The sequence below is a fragment of the Pocillopora verrucosa genome, chromosome 14 (assembly GCF_036669915.1).
Source record: "Pocillopora verrucosa isolate sample1 chromosome 14, ASM3666991v2, whole genome shotgun sequence".
In the NCBI taxonomy this organism is placed as follows: Eukaryota; Metazoa; Cnidaria; class Anthozoa; order Scleractinia; family Pocilloporidae; genus Pocillopora; species Pocillopora verrucosa.
In genome coordinates, this window is record NC_089325.1 from 2858522 (window position 1) to 2878117 (window position 19596).

A 19596-nucleotide genomic window follows, 5' to 3' on the forward strand; every position below is an offset into this window, starting at 1 on the left:
CGCAATCCAAATTTTGCAGAGAGTAGACTGGGAAAGAAATGAAAACTAATTAGAACCCAAGTCCCGTAGGAGAATAGAGATAAATTCCAAGATGGAGGAGGTGGACAACATAATTATTCACACGTTCAGACAAGTCGGCTGGTACGGTTAAAGTTTTGTTTGTTTCTTCGGTTGTCCCTTGGATAATTTGAAAACTTAGCAATTTACTCGCTAAACCTTTATTTAAACTTGTTGTGCTCCGAAACTTGCTGTATGATCATTAGTTTATAACCCCCAATGTGGCTGTCTCCCTCCTTCGAAATGCTTTGATACATATCGTCCTTAGAGAGACAAAAGAGATCAATAGACCACTATACCGAATCATAAAGATCATAAGCTAGTTAATAAGTTCATGTATGTATTAAAAACTCTAGGAAACTTTACCGTTTTATGGGCCTTAAATAGTGCCCTCGTTGATGACCTGCCCCTCCTCCTGGAAACACTTAGAAATGAAACAACTCCCCCTCCCTCTCGAGCCATTTTCCCTCGCGAATTTTGCTCAGAAACGAGGCCAATAAATGCAAGATGAGTATCAGATTCATAATAATTTTTTGTCTTTGAACAATATGGATTTGAAGTTTTACCCTTTGTGAAGAACTGTTTTATTATTCCTTTTATTTGAGAGGGACTGATACTTACAAGATGCCCAAAAATTCACAGAAACATGTTTGGCTTTATATTTTAAGCTTTGTAAACTGATATTGATTTTAGGGTGATATCGACAGGGAGGGTAATTTCCAGAAAGTGTAGTCATTTTGTCAAGGTTGAGATGATCAATGGAAAGGCGGAATTTGTTGTATTTAAAATACATCCAACTTTTAGCCCTCTGTGTGATTTAAACACATTCCACTCTCTTAATAGTGACATCCCTGAGGATGTTTCAAGTCTAAAGGAGTTTACCACAGCCATGATTGTAGCAGCAACATCAAAATGTCTTCATATGATCAAAGAAGATCTTCAGATTCCATCTGTGTTGCCTGCTAGCATGTCATCTAAGTTCCGTCTTGGAACAACCCTTGCCAATGCTTGTCAGGTGCGTTTTTGTTTTCAGAAGTTTTAAGGGTCTGTGCATGAATCAACCTACTCTGTTTGTGAAATTTTAAGACTGTTTTTCTCCAATCTGCACATCAGTTTACATTCGAGCAACAGTTTAATTGGAGAGCGTTTTTCTATGCTTTTTTCCTTTGTTATTTTCAATGTATATTCCTAAAAGAAATACTGATACCATCCTTTTCATATACAACCTGTCACAATTTTCATAACCTTGACAACAGAAATTTGAAAGAAACAACCCTGATCAAAATTTCTTTATGATTTTCTTGGGAGACCATACCCAAGTCAAATTTATATGGTTGTATTTTGAATTTCCTTAAAATTTTTTGTACTGTTTCCCACCAATGAATAGCTTACAGGGTGAAAATTAATACAATTGTTTGGAAAAGTGTCTTGGTAGTGCAGACTTGGTGTAGGTCAGGTCCCTCAAAATGTTTCTGCTAAAAACCTTTAATTCAAATAGCAACTTCATTCTCTTGAATTTTTCTATAAACACCATGATTATGCCTTTGTAGGACCTTGTGGCTCCTTTTGTGGGCTGAAATTGAGGTTTTGGCCATTTAAAGTGTATTTTAACTTGTTTGCATGCTTGCATGAATGTTCAGTCTGCTTTGTGGTCATTTTTATTTTCTGATTGTCCTCCAAAGACATAATAGTAGTAATACAGTTCATATTCTCAGGTATAAATATGTTTTGGACCCTTTTAAGAGTCATTTTAACTCTCACCTCACAGCTTAGGCTAAAATGACTTTGAGATGGTCCTGAAACATATTTATGCCTGCGAACCTAGCCTCTACTGTTTTATTATACCTATCAAGTCTTTGTAGATGTCACTGAAAACAGTAATACCTTCTCTGGCATTGTTGAGCACTTTCTCTCTCCCACTGTCATTTTTTATTGAAATTGTTTTGTTGATGCAACTTTAATTTCCTTTATTACTTTTCTTAATTTTATTTTCATAAATTCATTTGTATAGGAAGTTGGATACCGTGGCGAGATTGGCTATCAGACCTTTCTATATTCCAACGAAGCTGATATCAGGAAATTGTTTATGTTTTTGGTGGAGCATCTTCCAAAAGAGAGTTCAGAATCAGCTGGTGAACCTTTAGGTATTTCATTTGTTTTACAAAGAAGGTCCTTCTTGCCAGACCTTACATTTTACAACTATTCACTAAAAGTGGATATTTACTGGGCTGTGCAGCAGTTAGGCAGATATTCACCACTAGCCACTGGCACTGAGAAGAATAGTTGTGTTAGTAAAATTATACTGAATCAGTTAGATAATATAGGGCAAAAAGGTTATTTTAACTCATTTATTCCTGCAACAATTACAATATTTTCGGCTGCAAATCCTGCATGAGTGTCAGAGAGAGAATAGAAAAGGATACACCAAGTCTGAGTAGCCATTTAGGGCATGCCGTCAATGCTATCCACTGTTTTAGTATATACTAAATCATGTTATTAGTTGCATAAAGTGACTAAGAGACTGTACAGTGTATATTTATCTCCCTAGAAACCAGTCGGTAAGAGGTTTACCCACTCCTCCCCAGCATTTTATCCACTTTTTACAACAGTTTGCCAATTTATTTTGCTGATATGCTGTGTTTATATATGCTTTCCCAGGCTCATCTGTAATGTTGCACAGGCGAATATCAGCAGAGTTGTCCAAGAGGCTTAAGAGACCTTGGACTCCTTCATTTTGCAAAAAGGACAGCATCAGCTGGAGTGGAACCAAGCCCCAAGTTTGGCACAAAGAGGTACAATCATTTTTATTAACAGACTTCTCTTATTGTCGCAACATTGGTCTCGATCCTGTTCATGTTAATAAAGTAATATAAAGTAAAGTAATAAAGCATCAACTGAGTTTATAACATAAATTGGCCACCATTAAGAGTTTCAAAGCTGACATTTTGAGCATTAGCTCTTTGTCATTAATGCTCTGAAGAAGGGCTAATGCTTGAAATGCCAGCTTTGAAACTCTTAACAGGGGCTGATTTATGTTATCAGCTCAGTTGATTTTACCAAATTACCTTTTTCTACTCTCCCACTAAGGCAGCACCACAGTTTCTTTAGGAATGTACCCCCCCCTCCCTTTTATTCATATCAAAGCAAGTTATGCAGGGGGCCTTGATGAGGGTGACACTTTGAAAAGTCCTTTTGTATTATGTACAAGAGCTGCCAGCTGGCAAATGGTACCGGTGGTGGCTTCAAGAAGGGACATGAATTGGAGAAACAGCCTAGGAAACAGTTGAGATTGAGTAAAAATCTTGATAAGTAACTTGCATCTGTCAGTGTACTTCAAAAACTTGCAGACCACTCTACATAACTGTATCAGTGAGACTCATTAATGTCTAATAATCATCATAATATTTTAAAGGGAGCCAGATCTGTGCGGAGATTCCATGCTTGCCCTGTGAGAGTACCAGAAGGTCTTGGAGATTTAACCAAGAAAATTCCTAAAGGTTAATATAATTGTATTTTGTAAATTGTTATAAATAGTTTGTTTTGTCATCGATTCTGAATCCAGTATTCTGAAGGTAAACAAAATCTGCCTTTGTAAGTGATGCTGTTAAAAAGCAACAAGAGACTTCACGATCTTTTGAGCTGTATTAGCATCCTAGAGAACTTAAAAAACTATCAGGTAAGTATAACAGTTTGCTTGGCTAGACATACACCAAAGTGTTGAAAAAGAAAAAAATAAGAGTTAACATGGATATAACAGAGTTCTTAATAGGGATGAATAGAAGAGGTGACTGTTATAGCTCTTCAATCTGTAGCTCTTGATCAGATCAATGATTCTCCCTGGCCACTATATAATCCCTTTAAATCAGTTGAGATAATTTGGTTTCATATCAATGAAGGTAACATTCTCCAGCTGTCTTTTCTCTTGGCCTGCTTGTTTGAGGATATGGGTTTATAGTGTATGTAGGGAGAATTTGTGTGTGTATCTCTCTTATGAGTTGAAGTGTTACATTCTTACAATTGACTGAGTGTCTTATCTCATTTAATGATCTTTCCAGAATTAAAAGCTTACTATAGCAACTCAATGCCACTCATTACATGCCAGCCATCTTGCCGCCAAGATGTTGCACCATCTGTGTTAGAAGCCAATGCCATATCTGTAACTCTAGCCAATGAGTGGGAAAATGAATGGAACCAAAGTGGATTAGCATCACGGCTGTCCAAAGAGGTTTGTGGCTTGATAGTGAGCCTACTGTTCTGTTCTGTGGGTGATTAGGTATGGAAAGATGTCTAGCAAATGCCTGTCTCTACCTGAAAATGTTGTGGTCTGTTCCTATCTTAGCCCAGGTCACCCTGATGTGTTTTTGGCCATGAAAAATTGCATCTTCTCTCCCTGTAAGAGTCTGTCAATGCTTACGGGCAAAACTGTTGAGGAATCACAACAAAAATGTTGCTAGTGCTATTTAATTTGACCATGAAATCTGATATTGCAGATTAAATTAACATCTTGTCTACAATCATCCCTCCAAAAAGAATTCTCCTCAACCTCCTTACAAAATATGGTTTTCGGAATTTGTGGTTTTTTTCTTGTTACCTCTGCACAAATTGTCTTAGTCAATTTTACCATAAGAAGGTTGATCTTGATGAAAATACTTAAAGTTACTAATTGACTTAAAACTTAAATTTAGGAATACCTTGCTCAGAAGAGGGAGCGTCTGGAGAAGAAGATCAAACAGCACTTACAGAGTGAGCTGCAGAGGGCTGATCTGAATGCTGCAGCAAGTGGTGACCTCAGTGACATTGTTTCATCCCTTTCAGGTAGTTTAACCTTAAAGTCCCAGTAGTGACCTAGACAGAATTTCTCCTTACACTTTAAACATGATATCAAGCAGACAAGTAATGAGAAAAAAGAAAAATATAAATCAGGGGATCATTACTTGATCCAATTCAAAATTCTCCAAACTAACATCACATAAATTGTTTGGTAGACAGTAAGGAGAGTTATGAATGAAATCTTGGGAGTTAAAGGGTTAACTCTTTACACCCTAACATCAGTATATGTATATTCTTCAAACATACAGCTCTCTATATGTTACCTATGGAACAAATAAGAAGGATTTAGTGAAAAAATCAAGAACTTTTTGAGTCTAGGATCATTTCATGAGAAAAAAAAAATTGCTATCAACTAATATATATTTTTTAATGAGTTGAGATTGGAAGGTGGGAAATTAATTGATTCCCAGAAATTATATATTTCCCAGAAATAATTTATTTCCCAGAAATAATTTATTTCCCAGAAATTATTTATGCAGGTTAAGAGGAATCTGCATAGAACCTTGCATCAAACAATTTATCGATTTCAATGAAATAAATTTCTTCACCAGCAAACATAGTAAGTCAGATTATATATCACTTGAACCTTTAATGTGTGATCATCAATTTCAGAGAAGAGACTTCAGGCATTCCAGGGTTTATTGACAGAACTTTTATTTTAAACTTGATGTATTTTTTCATTTCTTACAGACAAAGCTTTAGGTTCCTCTGCACCTTCCAAAGGATCAAGATTCACTCACACTGAACAACTTCAGTTTGCACAAGTAAGGTTATCCTTTAACTTGAAATTCATTTTCAAGAGAGTGATTGATCTCAGAACTGAAAAAGAAAAGTATGGATTGCAGCTTTAAATAATTAGTGGTTCAGTTGCTGTACTAATCAATAGTAATCTGCTTTGTTTAACTTGAAGGAGATTGTTGTCCTGGTCTTTATTTATGAGTACCTTTTTCTTTTCAGGATGAACAAAAGGCTGCTGCCATGGTAGGACTCACTGAGGAAGGTCCTCCTGAAGTGGACACAGAAGAGGTGAAGCATATGGTGCCGGGTGTAAAATGGCTACTGTGTGTTTTGTCCCTCGTTAAGATTCTTTTCCTGTCATGACCAACTCTTTAGTCAACCTTAGTTGCTCGCTTTTAGACAGCCTTTTTAACAAATTGTCAGTTGAAACTATCGAGACACCACTGAGTCTTACATCCAACAAAATCACGGCCAAACTGACAAATCAGTTTTTGTAAAATAATTCAAATAGTACGCTCTGATTGGCCATAAAACCATTTTACATGAGCGTATGTAAACACGGTTTTCGTTCCTCTTTCATTAGTTATTTTATAAAAGAAATGTAAAATGGTTTCCGTGTTTACATAGCCTGATGTAAACACTTGGGAGGTTGGGAGAACACTCGATAAGCTGGAAACCACTCCGCTTCGCGTCGTGGTTTCCTACGCTTATCTCGTGTTCTCCCAACCTCCCGCATGTTTACATTAGGCTATGTAAACACGGAAACCATTTTAGTTTTCTTCAAAACCAAACGGGTTTGTAACACTCGACTGACAAAAACTATTCACTTGACTCTTGTGATGACGACTTGCGCTCAGATATCGAGACGTCATTTACCACTATTGACAACAGTTTTTCTCAGGACTAGCCTCACCCGGACGATCAGACTACTATATCAAGTGTTACCCTTCGGTTCAAATCATTTACGAGATAACAGACCAATCAGATTGATCCATACACCAAGATCGCATTAAATCAGTGCCAGGGTATTCACTGTTCCCTTCAGAAACTGTTTATTTATTTTTATTGTGTTTATTGATTTACTGAATTATTATTGTTTTTTTATGAGTAGGAGATGAGGAAAAAAAGGGAGGAGGAACTCGAAGCGCTGCAATCTAAACTGGGTGAACTGAGTGCTGGCATCGAACGCGATGAACTGGAGATCAAGAAGTCTCTAGCTGGTATACAACAGGTGGGCTCAGTAACTGATCATTAACCACTTAAGAAGCAGAAAAAAAACTTAATCGCCCCCTAATTAGCTCAAGTTGTAGAGCAGGGTAATTAAGTTTTATCAACTGAGTTGATAACGTAAATTGACCGTCGTAGAGAGTTTCAAACCTGATGTTTTAAGCGTTAGCACTTTGTAATTCGCTCTGACGAAGGACTAACGCTCGAAACGTCAGCTTTGAAACTCTTTACGATGGCCAATTTACGTTATCAACTCAATAGATAATACTAAGTTACCCTGTCATACTCTCCCACCGACGCAGCATCACAGTTTCTTAAGAAACTTACCCCTATCTATAGCGCCTATGGCGCTATAGAAATCCAGGTAGCCATATCAATGTCGATGACAACAATTCCAACGATGACGATAAAAACGTATCAAGTTTAAGTATTTATGGTGGTTGATCAATACGCGAAAAAGCGTTGAAAAATGCGAGATGGTGACGTGGACGATTTTTTCTCAGGCAAATGAACAGATCGCTAGCCAGAAGACCAAAAACTCTGAGCAGGAAGAATTTTACAAAGTGAAGAAAAGAACAATGGACTTGCTGCCTGATGCAGAGAACAACATCGCTAAACTACAGGTATTCAGTTCAATTCATGTAAAAAAAATTTTTTTTTCTGGGTGTATGCCGTTTTGTCCAGTTCTCTTTATTTACTTCCCCTCCCACTGCGTCCCCTTTCCTAGTTTGCCCACAATCATTTTCCTTTCATAATTTCGCGAGAAAGCGCAAGGCAAGCGCGAGATTGAGCAGCGAGGAATATTCGGTTCAGGAAATTTTTACTTAATCTAGAGAGGGTTCACGGAGTTTTCATTTTCTCTTTCCCAAACCCCATCCTCCACTCGCATTCGTTATAACGCCAGCTGTTCTCATTTCCCTCGTGCATTGGGCGATGATCCAAGAGAAAGTACCAAGCTTTTAAACAGACTAGTCCTCTCCTATTCCCTGTCTATATCGGCCTTAATAACCCTCCCTTCCCCCCCCTTTTTTTTGTCTAAAAATCATTTTAAATTCATATTTCTAGAGTGTTGTAGATTCCAGTGCGCAGCGACTTGTGAACTTGGCTCAGCAGTGGGAGCAACACAGGGCTCCTCTGATTGATCAGTATAGGGAGTTGAAACAGCTCAATGCCAACAGAGCGGTTAGTATTTTCCATCTTTTGTATGCGACTTTTCATTTCTTTGGTATTCATGTGCGATCTAGTCGCCAAATAATGTGAAAAAAAAAAGTGAAAGTTGAGTAATTGCAAGAAAGCGAACCACAGCCGTAGATGATCGCATTTCAGTAGGTTATGGGCTTGAATCTTCGTAAATGACTTGTGAGATTCTTTTGTGTAACGTTTGCGATAAACAGATTTACAAGATGATGCTCTACTTTTTCCTGTAAGAAATGAATTGATAAATTTCACCTACTGATAGTTGAGTGTCAAAACGAATTCAGTGTTGCATTGATTGGTCTACAACTCTAATGCCACCATTCCAACCACTCAGATTTAAGAACCAATCGCGTCTTTATCCCTTGCGTTTTCCCGCGCTTGAAGCCGACCACTCGTGTGTGACCCACTGTCTCAACCCTCAGTGGCTTCTTGCAATACATTCCTGTGTTCTGTATGGCTATTCCTCTGGAGTGCGATATGATTACTTCGCGGGTTTTGGTTTCCGTCCACCAACGTAATTGGAAAGGGCTCTATCGCCTTTAAAGCATAGACAGGCGTCGTTAAATTCACAGCATTAACCCCTCAGCTTCGCACCAGGCGAACAAACAATCACTCTAACATGACACTGACATTCAGTTGGTGCTTAAGGATTTTACTGCTAAAAGTGATTAATTTCTCTTAGAAAATAATTGCATTTGCTTGTTCATTTTTTTTTAATAAGCTTTGCTTTGTTTTTTCTTTGTTTTTGGTTTCTTGATTTCAGTCTGAAGCTCAAAAACAATTGGAAGAGATTAGATCTCTTCGAGAAAAAATGAAGGAAGTTGCAGATGAAGCCAGAGGGAAAGAAGAACTTCATAAACAGCTGGTAATACGGTTAAGTGGTTTTTCATCTGCCCTCAACAATGTTTCTAGCATCCCAGTCAAAATTTTTCTTCGCTACACCAGCGATCTAAATATGAATAATTCTGAAGCTTTTCAGAAACATTTCTTTCAGCGTCACTGTTTTAAGTACACTTCGCAGCGTGGTACTCAGAGCCAAACAAAGAACAGGGACAGACCACTTTCGACTTAAGGTCGAGTGTTTACTTGTATTTGAAAACATTTCTTGTTTCTTTTGAAGATTGCTGAATATGAGACGATGAGGAAAGATGTCAACAGGTCCGCATACACTCGGCGTATCTTGGAAATTGTAGGAAACATCAAAAAACAGAAAGAAGAAATTAACAAGGTAAAACAATTTTCAATTTGTTGAATATACTCCAGGTTTGCTTTGATTTTAGTGTACCACGCTCAATCATTGGTCACCAAACCTCGCTCCAGCTACTCGACCAATCAGATTCAAAACATAATTAAACGCGACTTGGTCCGTCGCGTTTTCCCGCGCTTCAGCCGGGCATTTTGTTGTGTTCTACCCTGAATTCTTACTGGCTCAATGTGAAATTGAAAGGCTCTGTGATTGGCCTAAAAAATCACGTGCGAATTGTTTGACCAATCAGTTGGAGCACCAAAGCCAATCGTGAATTAGTCCTTCATGTTTTCCTGCGTTGTTCGTTTTTATTGGCCGAGGTAAATTGCTTCTGGTTCTACTTTACTCTTTCGAAAAATGCTCAATATCTTAATAAGCTTGGTTTTGAAAGTCATTTGAAACTCCATTGAGGCGTTTTTTTAATCTCCTATCAGTGACCAAGGATTGAATTTATCGTTTTCATTGAGTAGTTTGAATTTTTCTTTTTCCTGTAGACTTTGATCGACACGAAAGATCTTCAAAAGGAAATCAATCAATTATCTGGGAAGCTGGACAGAACATTTGCCGTCACGGATGAACTTATTTTTAGGGTTTGTAGTTTGCGATTGTTTTTTGTGGCGGGATGAAGACCATACAATCAATTAGAAGAATTCAGAGTAAAGCAACTGCTTTTATTGAGAAAGTTTAGATTGTTTCCCATTCATTTTCATTCGCGGGCGGTCATTCACGACTATATTTCAGTTGCAGATATTCAGGTGCGACAAGAAAAATGTTGATGTGGCTTGTTAAATCAGCTGTCATTTCCCTGCAGATTGAATTGAATGCAGGATCTCAAAAAAATGTTCATATTTAGTCAGTTTTGATGGTTCGTAATAAGAGCTTTGGATTTCATCGCTAAATTTGCTCAATCATTGACAATGCTAGATGAGATTCAGCATGAATCATAAACCCTTTCACCCCCAATATCTCTTTGGTAACTCTCATTACCTTCTGCCATATGACTCTTTTGGTGTGAGTTCGGAGAATTTTGTATTGGATTAATTAATGATCCCTTAATTTATATTTTCGTTTATTCTCGTCATTTGTCTTGCCTGATATTGTATTGGTATTGTAAGGAGAAATTCTGTCTTGGTCATTCATGGGAGTATAAGTACAAGGCCAAGGTTCATCAGTGTTATCTACGGAAGTCGAAAGCAAAAAACCCGGGCCTTGATGATTCTTGATATCCTTCCAAAGCTGAATACAATATTTTTTTTTTACTATGCACGCTTTAAAACTATTTTCTTCAAGTACGACGCAATATTTTTTGGTATAATGTCTGCGGGTATGACGTAACGAAAACAACGCCTGCTTGAAGAAGCAGCGTGCTTACAGCTAATCAGAATCTAGGAAGTGACACTGTCGTTTAATAAGATTTGTTTTCCACCTGTTCTTCTGCAGGATGCCAAAAAAGACGAGTCTTGTCGCAAGGCTTATAAATATCTCGCTAGTCTTCACGAGGTAAACTTACATCATTCATTACTTTTTCTTTGTCAAAGTACTTTTGTATCGATAAAGGCTTTATAGAATTAAGCCCTAGGGGACTGTTTTTCCGTGTTTACATAGCCGCATCCGAACACTGCAGAGGGGGTTGGCCCGAGGAGGAGGGGGAGGGGTGGGGGAATTATTTAATATTGTATCAACCCAAGACGCTGTCCAGGCTTTGCATAAGTTCCGAGAATTCTCTAGTGACATGTAACCTCGAACTCTTTATGAATTGAGAAACGGGTGAAAAAACACAACGAGATTAGTGAAGACTCTACAATAACTGTTTCCGTGTTGTTTGAGTAGAGTGTACTCGCAAGTGCGCAAAGAACACGCGCTCAAGACAGCTGTCACGCGAGAGGCGTGGCACTCGCGCGCATGACCTCCTATGTCTAAATAGTTGCGGTGTCGGAAAACGTTAAAGCCTTTAAGTTTGTGTTTATCACATAACATGAGAACGTTTTTGTAGATGGGATTCTTCAGGCAATTTGTATAAGGGTAGTTGACAATGCGCCCTATCAGGAGGGGGTTCCATCAGTGGCTTCAGGAGTTAATGGTCGAGAGGTATCATGTTGTGTGATTATTGACCTATTTTCGGCGATCCTCGTGTGTTTCAGAACTGCAAAGAGCTGATTCAGTCTGTAGAGGAAACGGGATCGATTTTGAGAGAAATACGAGATTTGGAGGATCAGGTATGGCACGTAACGTAACGTAACGTAACAGTTACTTATCTCAATGTAGTTTCACGCACGAGCCGAGTAACCCAGTGAAACAACTGTGAGCTACATGTTCATCACCTGATGGGAAGCTGGTCTATCTCGCGTGCCCTAAATTTTCTTCTGGATAGCTGGGAGTCAAGTGGGAGGAGGGGAGTTTGCACTTTTTAGCGGTGCGATGCGCCGGTTCGCACTGTGTCGTTGAAAAGCTGACCAAAGCAATCGCGCGCCTCACCGCCATCTACAGATTTTACCTACCACTTTGTCTGTTTTAACTGACAGTTCACAGATTGATATTGAGCAATGTCACAGCTGCCATTAGCCTGTTCCAGGCCTGCAGTTAGTTAAACGGAGCAAAATAGAAAACGGCGTGATAGAAGTAGATGAGTGAAAAAAGCAAAAAGGGTTTTGGTCGTTTCATTACGTGACCCTACCCAGCCCCCCTCGTTTTTTAACTCCTCAGCTACTTTAGCGCTGTTTATCATCGTGCTTCGTTTTACTAACTGAACGCCTGGAACAGGTCAACCTGCCATGTTGTACTCTCTTTTAACCCTCTACAACCTATCATCAGCACGGAAGCTCTCCATACCCGTCTCTATGCATTTCGTATGGTAGAACTATCGTACTTCCAAGGAGAATTTTTCCAGCAATCAAGAGCTCCTTGAGTTCGTGATCGTGTCCTTTATTCCTATAACCTTAACGGTTGACTCAGGCGTGCTACTGATGGGAGAAAGTATATGCTTGTCACTCTTAGGGGTTAAAGGTTTATTTATTTCTATCATTGTAGATTGAAATGGAAAGTCAGAAGAACACAGCAACAAACCTCGAGCGAATTACTGCAGACTACAAGCAGATGAAAGAAGAGAACAATACCTTGACGAAGAAACTAAAAGCGGCCAAATAAAAGAACCCAAATAATTTTTATTCAAACATATATTTTTGAAACAAATTATTCCTGACTGAATGATCAATTTGAGTTAGTTGAGGTGTTTTTGAGAACACTGTTTTTGATCATTAAAACTTCAACCGAAATTTACTTGGTCGCAATTTTTTGTTAATTGTTCCTGGTTAATGTAATTAGGGAGAGAAGTGAGACGTTTATGGCAAACGGAGAATTTGAACTTCTTGCCATGCACTTTTAGCGATTGTGGTTTATTTTGCTTTCAACAAGTGGCAATTTTCCTCGAGGGATTATCCTTTTGGATGAAGAGAGAGAACTACTCGAGTTAAATCTCTTCAGTCCAACGGTGCAACATACGATATGGATCAGCGCGGTGTCTTCCACATTTCTAAATGAGTTTGCGTTTACCTCTTCGTCAGAGTTCACGTTTGCCGTTTGCCAATGCCGTAAACGTCAGTTCTTCAACTCAGTAATTTTTGAGCCAGTCACAAATCTCCATCTTTATTTTTCGTAATTTCAATTTTTTTTTCAATATTACAATCAACATATCCATCTCTGATTTCACACTTTTTTCAAGTGTGGGTATTCCTTAACTAAGGCCTTCTATGCATCTATGAATTGCAATTCTGCGCACCGCGGCACCAACCCGTGCTAAGAAGTCCCTAGGCTGGTTTCTGTCCCGGCCACATCATGCAACGCGCTCATCGTCCCTTTCCCCTCCTCCCCCCTTCCCCCCCCCCTCTCCCCCTTCCCTCCTCCCTCCTCCCCCCCCAAGTCCTCTCTTGTCGGGCGTGACATTCTGAAATACGCCTTCGAAGGCGAGACTATCATCACGTTCTTCTTTCATACATTTCCAGCAATGAAACAGGTGGCAACCAACGATTAGTCCTCCATGAGCCGTCTATGACTGCTTTCTATGATGCAGAGAAAAGAACCCTTGATCGCAGCCTATGTCTATGCATGATGCAGCCTCATATTCATACCAACGCCTAAGAAATAATCGAAGTATAACCCAATCAGTTATTTTTAAATAGTTATCCTTCGAATTTTGACGTAATGACGTTCAATGATTAATTTTGTCCATGTTCGTATCGTTCGATGATACGTGCTACGGAGGTGTAAGTACCAAACACGAGCATCAGTATGCCTGTCACCATGATAACTCCATCCTTTATGAAAATAGAAGTGGGAATTCGTCCGTCGCCCTCTGAAGCTAAGGTAAGGACATGAATAAAAATTGGGAAGATAACAGCTAAAGCTGTGCAACCAACGGAGCCGACCAATGCGATGAAATTATCCAGTTGAGGTACACTGACTGCCATGATGCCTACAAAGAAATAAGACGCGAACATATTAGCTTAGAAGCTGGTCATTATCGCGTTCAAGAATTATTCTTGTTCTCTCGTTGGCTAATTCTCCATTTATTCTGATTGACGGTTGCGGTTGCATTGCTGATATTTTTACAACACTCACTGTTAATCGACCAAAATTATCGCTCATTAATTTTCATTAAAATTCGGTGGGTACTTACATGTTAGAATAACTGTCGCCGCTCTGATTCCGTAGTCAGCCCATGTTTGATATTCCTCAGGCACATGTTTGAGGATCGGGGGTTGAAGAATCAACATCGGCACGTAAAACTGAATAAAATACGTCAGAAATATACAGGTAGAATACAGCAACTTTACTCCTGTATATATTCTGTTGAGAAAACAAACGCAATTTGATTTAAGATGTAACTACCTCAAAGCAAGCCGGATAGCTTAGGTAGTAGAAGCTGGGGCGAGAGAGCGCGGGAGAGCGGTCACGCAAGAGCAGAAATGCGACATAGTGCTCTTAAATGACTGTGAATATATGAAAATTCTTTATCCGCAGTTCACATACATGATTTTCATATATTCGAAGTCATTTATTCGTCACTTCAGGGGTTTATTTCGATCCTACATTAACATAACAACCAGCTCCCAGTTGGCTAGTTAGCTCAGTTGGTAGAGCACTGCACCGGTATCTCAGAGGTCATGAATACAAATCCCGCACAGGCCTAAATATTTCACAACATTTATTTTCACTACTGCTCAAATAGTGCTCATTGCTGCGAAAATCGCTTTCATTTTCATAGTGCTCTTAATTGCAAATTTGCCACCTCTGAAAGTTGTTCGTTATCTGTTCTTTTTTTCTTCTTCTTCTTTTCTCTTATTTTGTAAGTATTCACTGAGTAACCTACCCTTCATTTGGAAGATTCAGTGTAATGCTGCCTCTACATTCGTCTTGACAAAAGAGGTATCCCAGAATTCCTAGCAGCGAGAACAGCAATGTGACGACTCCCATACCAAAATTAAGAACCAAACGATAATCCTGAGGGGTCGCCATCTTGTTTTCAATTGGCAAAACCTAAGGATGACAGGAAAATAAAATGATAAAGGTATTTAAGTTTGCGTGGCAAATGCCACCACTCGAGACGTTCTTAAACAATTTGACTTATCCAGAAATTTGGTCGGTTGGCTGTCAAGGCAAACAGTGTAAGAAACATGTTTCCGTGCGCAAGATGAGAAAACAAAAAAGGTTTTCGACTTATTTTAATGTGACAACCCCGAAGTCTTGGATTTCGGCGATTGCGGCGAATGTGATCGTTCGACGGGTGTAAAACGGCTGCATTCTCTGTCGTCTTTCTAGTTTTCTCACATAGGCACACTTTTTCACTCCTCTTCCTTTTTCGATCGTTACCCCTAACCGACAACCCGGCTAGGGAAAGATCTTTTTACTACTAATAGTAGGGAACTTAAGCAGTCCGGACGACAACGCCGAGGAAGACGTCGATTAAAAAGTGAATCTATATCTTAAGAGAGAATTTCGCGAATGGCAGAATGTGTTTACCATCTCCTACGGCACCACACCTCAACTCTAGCGCAACATATGTGAGCAGCTTTGAGTTCCAAATGGAAACTTAAAAAATTTGCCTTCTGGTTTTCCTTTGTCAGACCACGCAAGTTTTGGCGATTTCACGGTCTTGTTTTGTGGAAAACAGCTTAGAAATGTTCAATGTTTTAAAGTAAACATGCTGAGCTATTGTTCCGCCCATTAATACTTTTTTTTGTCGCTTCCTCGTTGTTGTCGCCGTCGTGGTTTGCTAAAGCTCCTAAGTGACTTCAAACATACCACGCCGATTCCCTCAAAAGCATACATAGCGATTCCAAAGAAAACGGGAAAGTTCGACCATCCAGCGAAACCTGGCAGTTTCTCCGTATGTTGAATGTTCCTAATGAGGTACTGAAATATGACAACTAAGGAAATGCCACAGCAAATGTTAGCGATCATCGAGAGCGGAGCTAGGGTGCGAAGGTCCCGGATGAAGGACAAGAGGATTATCGGAACAAGCATAATTGCCATCCACGATTGAACGTCAAGAGCGTTGGAGACCTGGGAAGAGGTGAAAATAACATGTACTTATTGACTGAATGGGACGGCTGAACGGATAAATTTATTGCTCAAAGTCATGATGTGCGCAACAACTCCAACAATTCGGATTCTAAACTAGGGAAATTTGAAAAGTAGAGAAAAACAATCGTTTGTCTTACCTGCTGAAGATTGTTAGCAATAAACACGAAATACACACTGCAGAAACCCAGCTGTGAGATACACAAGAAAAAGTTCACAAGGTGTCTGATGATGAAAGAGAAACTATGCTTAAATCACGTCTTAGTGGAGAACAAGTTGTAACGTTTCATTGCGTCGGACTGGACGAAAAACCCTGGCTACACTCAATACCCGCTGGAGTTAAATCAATGCGAATCAATAAAAACGTAGCTGCGGCGTTTTTTAATTGAAGACCAAATGAAATTAATTATAATGGCCCAAAATCAGAGAAAAGGAAGAAATTACTCGGATTCCAATAAAAGTTCAGAGCAAATATTTGTATTTCGCCTGAAGGCGGGAAAACATAGGGAACCGACTAGGTTGCAACTGATTTCATCGCCGCTTTGTTGATAGAGGACCTGACAGAAGTTATTCAGACCAATCATAAAGAGTATCGATGCAAAATAAATACCAAATCAAACTTGTATGAAAGTTTCTTAAAATTGAATTACAAAGATTTGTGAAGAACTGGTGGTCATGTAACAACCTGGGAGACGGCTGGTTGTTGGATGACCCTGAGTAACAAGCTTATGCGATGATGTTTTAACACCGAAGTCGCCATGATTACCTGCCAAGGTGAGCTTTCTTTGGAAAATGACGTCTGATGCTCTCCTCCGCAACTTCTCCATAACCCAATGAAATTACTCCAGTTCTTAAAGAGACAAGAAAAAAAAGAGAGCAGAGACATAAGGAACCAGGTATTATTTATTGTCCGGGGGGATCAGTCGTCGCTGACAGAGTATAAAGGGAGGTTTATAATAAAAAAAAAATTGACTGCCAATGAGGGGGGGATCAGGTAAGTTTTATTGTGAAAAAACCAAAATTCTCCGAAAAACCAACCCTCCCTCCCCAGGCGATAGATAAGGGTCCCTTTGTCTGCTAATTAACACTTCCACTCCCGAGATCTCATTAGTAATTCTCCTTACTGTCTGCTGTACAATTCTTCTGATGTTAGTTCGGAGAATTTGGTATTGGAACAACTACAATTCCCTTAATAGATATTTGCCTTTGTCCTCATCTCTTGTCTGCTTGATATTGTATTGTTCTTGTATGGAGAAATTCTTTCTTGGTCACTAATGGGAGTCCAAGAGTTAAGGGTTTCTTCCTCAAGTATAATATAAGTGACCTACTATGGACCGACACTGTCTGTATGGGGGGGGGGGGGGAGGGAAGTACTACCTTTTTTTCCCATGGCCGAGGGTCTGGAGGCAAAGTGGCTTAGAGTAACCGTTCCAGGTAACATCTAAGAAACACCAATTGAGCTGAACAGCGCTGTACTTACCTCAGAGATAAAATGTTACTACATTTGACCAACAGATGCATACAATGGATTGTGATTCCCGCAACTGCTAATAGTGCTAATGGACCCACCTGCAGGGGGAAAGGGGAATGATTTAGGTATTTATGACTATTGTTTGTTTGTTTTGTTTGTTTTTTTTTTCATTCCAGAACATTCGTGTTGGCGATAAATTGTTCTTAGATCCAGTTGTTGAGAGAACTTTAGTTACTATTAGCAGAGTTATACATTAGCTATCAGCTTTTCAGAATTCTATCTCAAAACTTACCACAATCCCAGCATGCATCATCGCCTCAGGCAATCCCAGCATACCTGTTCCAACGTTTCCTCTCCAAAGATGCATCAATGTCTGCATGTTACTACATATGAAGACAGTCAAAAAAATCAATGAGATCTGATAAAAAATTTCGGCTGATATTAATAATACGACGCTGATATTGATTGGAATTTGTTCGGGTATGAGACGGTATAATGCTTACGTTGTGGTGTCCTCCAGATTTTGCCGTTTGTCTGTTTCAGATGCAGCAGGGCTGGTGCTTTCACTTGCGAAGTCGTATAAATGTTCTTCGTCTTGCCCGCCGACAAAGAGTGAACTTTCATCTCCTTTACCGATGTGAGTCGAAGCGTTGGATGTCGCAGTTTGATTGTCCTGGCCATTTTCTAGCTTACTGTTTGATCCCTGCGACAAAAAATTAAATTTAAGTGACAGTAGAAGTTGCAAAAATGCGACCCAATAACTCGACGGTAGACCCAATCTAAATGATAAAAGACTGCATGAGCGCTCTTTACCAGGGGGTTTTTGTTGAGCGCTTTAAGTCTACTACTAAGCTCTATTCAAACCGGCGTCACCTTGACAAGAAGAAGCTGTGAAGAAATCAAACGTAACATGACGGCGTGTTTTTTTTGTTCTCTTTATTATTTTTCCAAATTGCATGTTATTGAATCAAATGTTGTGTTGAATGAGGAACTCACTGATGCGAGCGAAATGTCATAACTTTTTTTATTATCATTGCTATTCAACAGACTCTTTAAGAAATGCAACGCCATTAGGAAGGAAGAGAATCGAATACTATTTTATAGCACGTACCCAGAAGGGAATTTCAAATAATTCAATTTTAAAGCTTTGAAGCTCTCCATCATCTGTATGTATATGTTCGACTGAAATAATCAGTATAATCTTTAATCTTCTGCCTTCGTCAAATTGTAAAATAAAAACATATACAACACAGTGAAACGTGTCAAAACCGTAGTTATGCAATGGAGGGAAATTCATTTTATTGAGTCGGTAAAGTTACTAGATTGACTGTGGTGTCTATGTTACTGAATTAGGATAAAATTTCCGAACACGGTATTACCTGTGAGGGGATTCAATACATGAGAATTAATAATTACCTGAACTAGAGGTATTTTCTCTTCGCTCCCAGCCATTGGCTTTGAATCGCTTTTTTACCAACTCGCAGTTCAGTTTGATCAAACGACGAAGTTCTACTAAAACAAAAAACTGCCACATGTGAAGAGGAGGCGACGTTGAGGAAATTTTTCGGTTAATTCCGACTCAATTCGTATGCCCTGAGCGAAATTTTATTATTTATGATGTGAAAGAAAGCAAGCCGGGATGAATAAATTTGGTTATAATCAACCAATAGGAGGTTCTATATCAATTGTTTTAGCAAAAACAATTCAATGATGTCTCGAAAAGCTCTGAAAGCATTTTTATCTTTGAAACAAACCAGGGCGCTTTTGTTCTCTTTTATAAGCGCGAAGATAATATAAAGTTTTGGACAAAGCAATGATACTAGCTGCCTGCTACTTATTGCGCAAGCTAAGTTGTCTACAGCAGATTAAAGGCAATTTTTCCACAAAGCCATGTTAAAATCAGTTGAATCCTTCTCATGAGTGAAGATATAAAAAAGAATCCCGAGAGTTTGAAAGGTATAATCGCGCGAGTATTGCTTTGAACAAGTTAAAAATCTTGTTATTTCAAACGATTTGAAACATTTCGTGCAATGTTCAAGCCCGTCGAGGTTACAACAATCAGTGAAATGAATTCAAAAGTAACGATCAGAACAAGGAGCGAATGGATTCTAAATTCTCCTCACAACATCACTCTTGAATCAAATGTAAAGGTCATAGAAAAAAAGTAAATGATCGCCAATTGAAGAGGCTCCTGATTGTCGAACAGATTCTCCTTGTCAGTACCATAGGAAATGTAAGAAGAACAGTATAGAGA

General features: G+C 39.0%; 2 protein-coding genes across 2 annotated transcripts; one reads left to right on the plus strand and one right to left on the minus strand.

Annotated features, from left to right (window-relative positions):
- Positions 1–12571, plus strand: LOC131784360 (coiled-coil domain-containing protein 22 homolog). Its single transcript, XM_059101161.2, has 18 exons — positions 1–141; positions 901–1072; positions 2069–2201; positions 2716–2849; positions 3470–3554; positions 4113–4282; positions 4743–4872; positions 5578–5651; positions 5845–5913; positions 6737–6856; positions 7356–7475; positions 7918–8034; positions 8813–8914; positions 9170–9277; positions 9790–9885; positions 10736–10795; positions 11437–11511; positions 12323–12571. The coding sequence occupies exons 1-18, from the start codon at positions 92–94 to the stop codon at positions 12437–12439; spliced, it is 1932 nt and encodes a 643-aa protein (XP_058957144.2). The 5' UTR covers positions 1–91; the 3' UTR covers positions 12440–12571.
- Positions 12572–13216: 645 nt separating this feature from the next.
- Positions 13217–18939, minus strand: LOC131784375 (proton-coupled amino acid transporter 1). Its single transcript, XM_059101178.2, has 10 exons — positions 18759–18939; positions 17846–18045; positions 17635–17725; positions 17352–17440; positions 16638–16721; positions 16012–16096; positions 15593–15853; positions 14661–14827; positions 13968–14137; positions 13217–13763 (listed from the first exon to the last, which is right to left on the minus strand). The coding sequence occupies exons 1-10, from the start codon at positions 18792–18794 to the stop codon at positions 13507–13509; spliced, it is 1440 nt and encodes a 479-aa protein (XP_058957161.2). The 5' UTR covers positions 18795–18939; the 3' UTR covers positions 13217–13506.
- Positions 18940–19596: the final 657 nt, after the last annotated feature.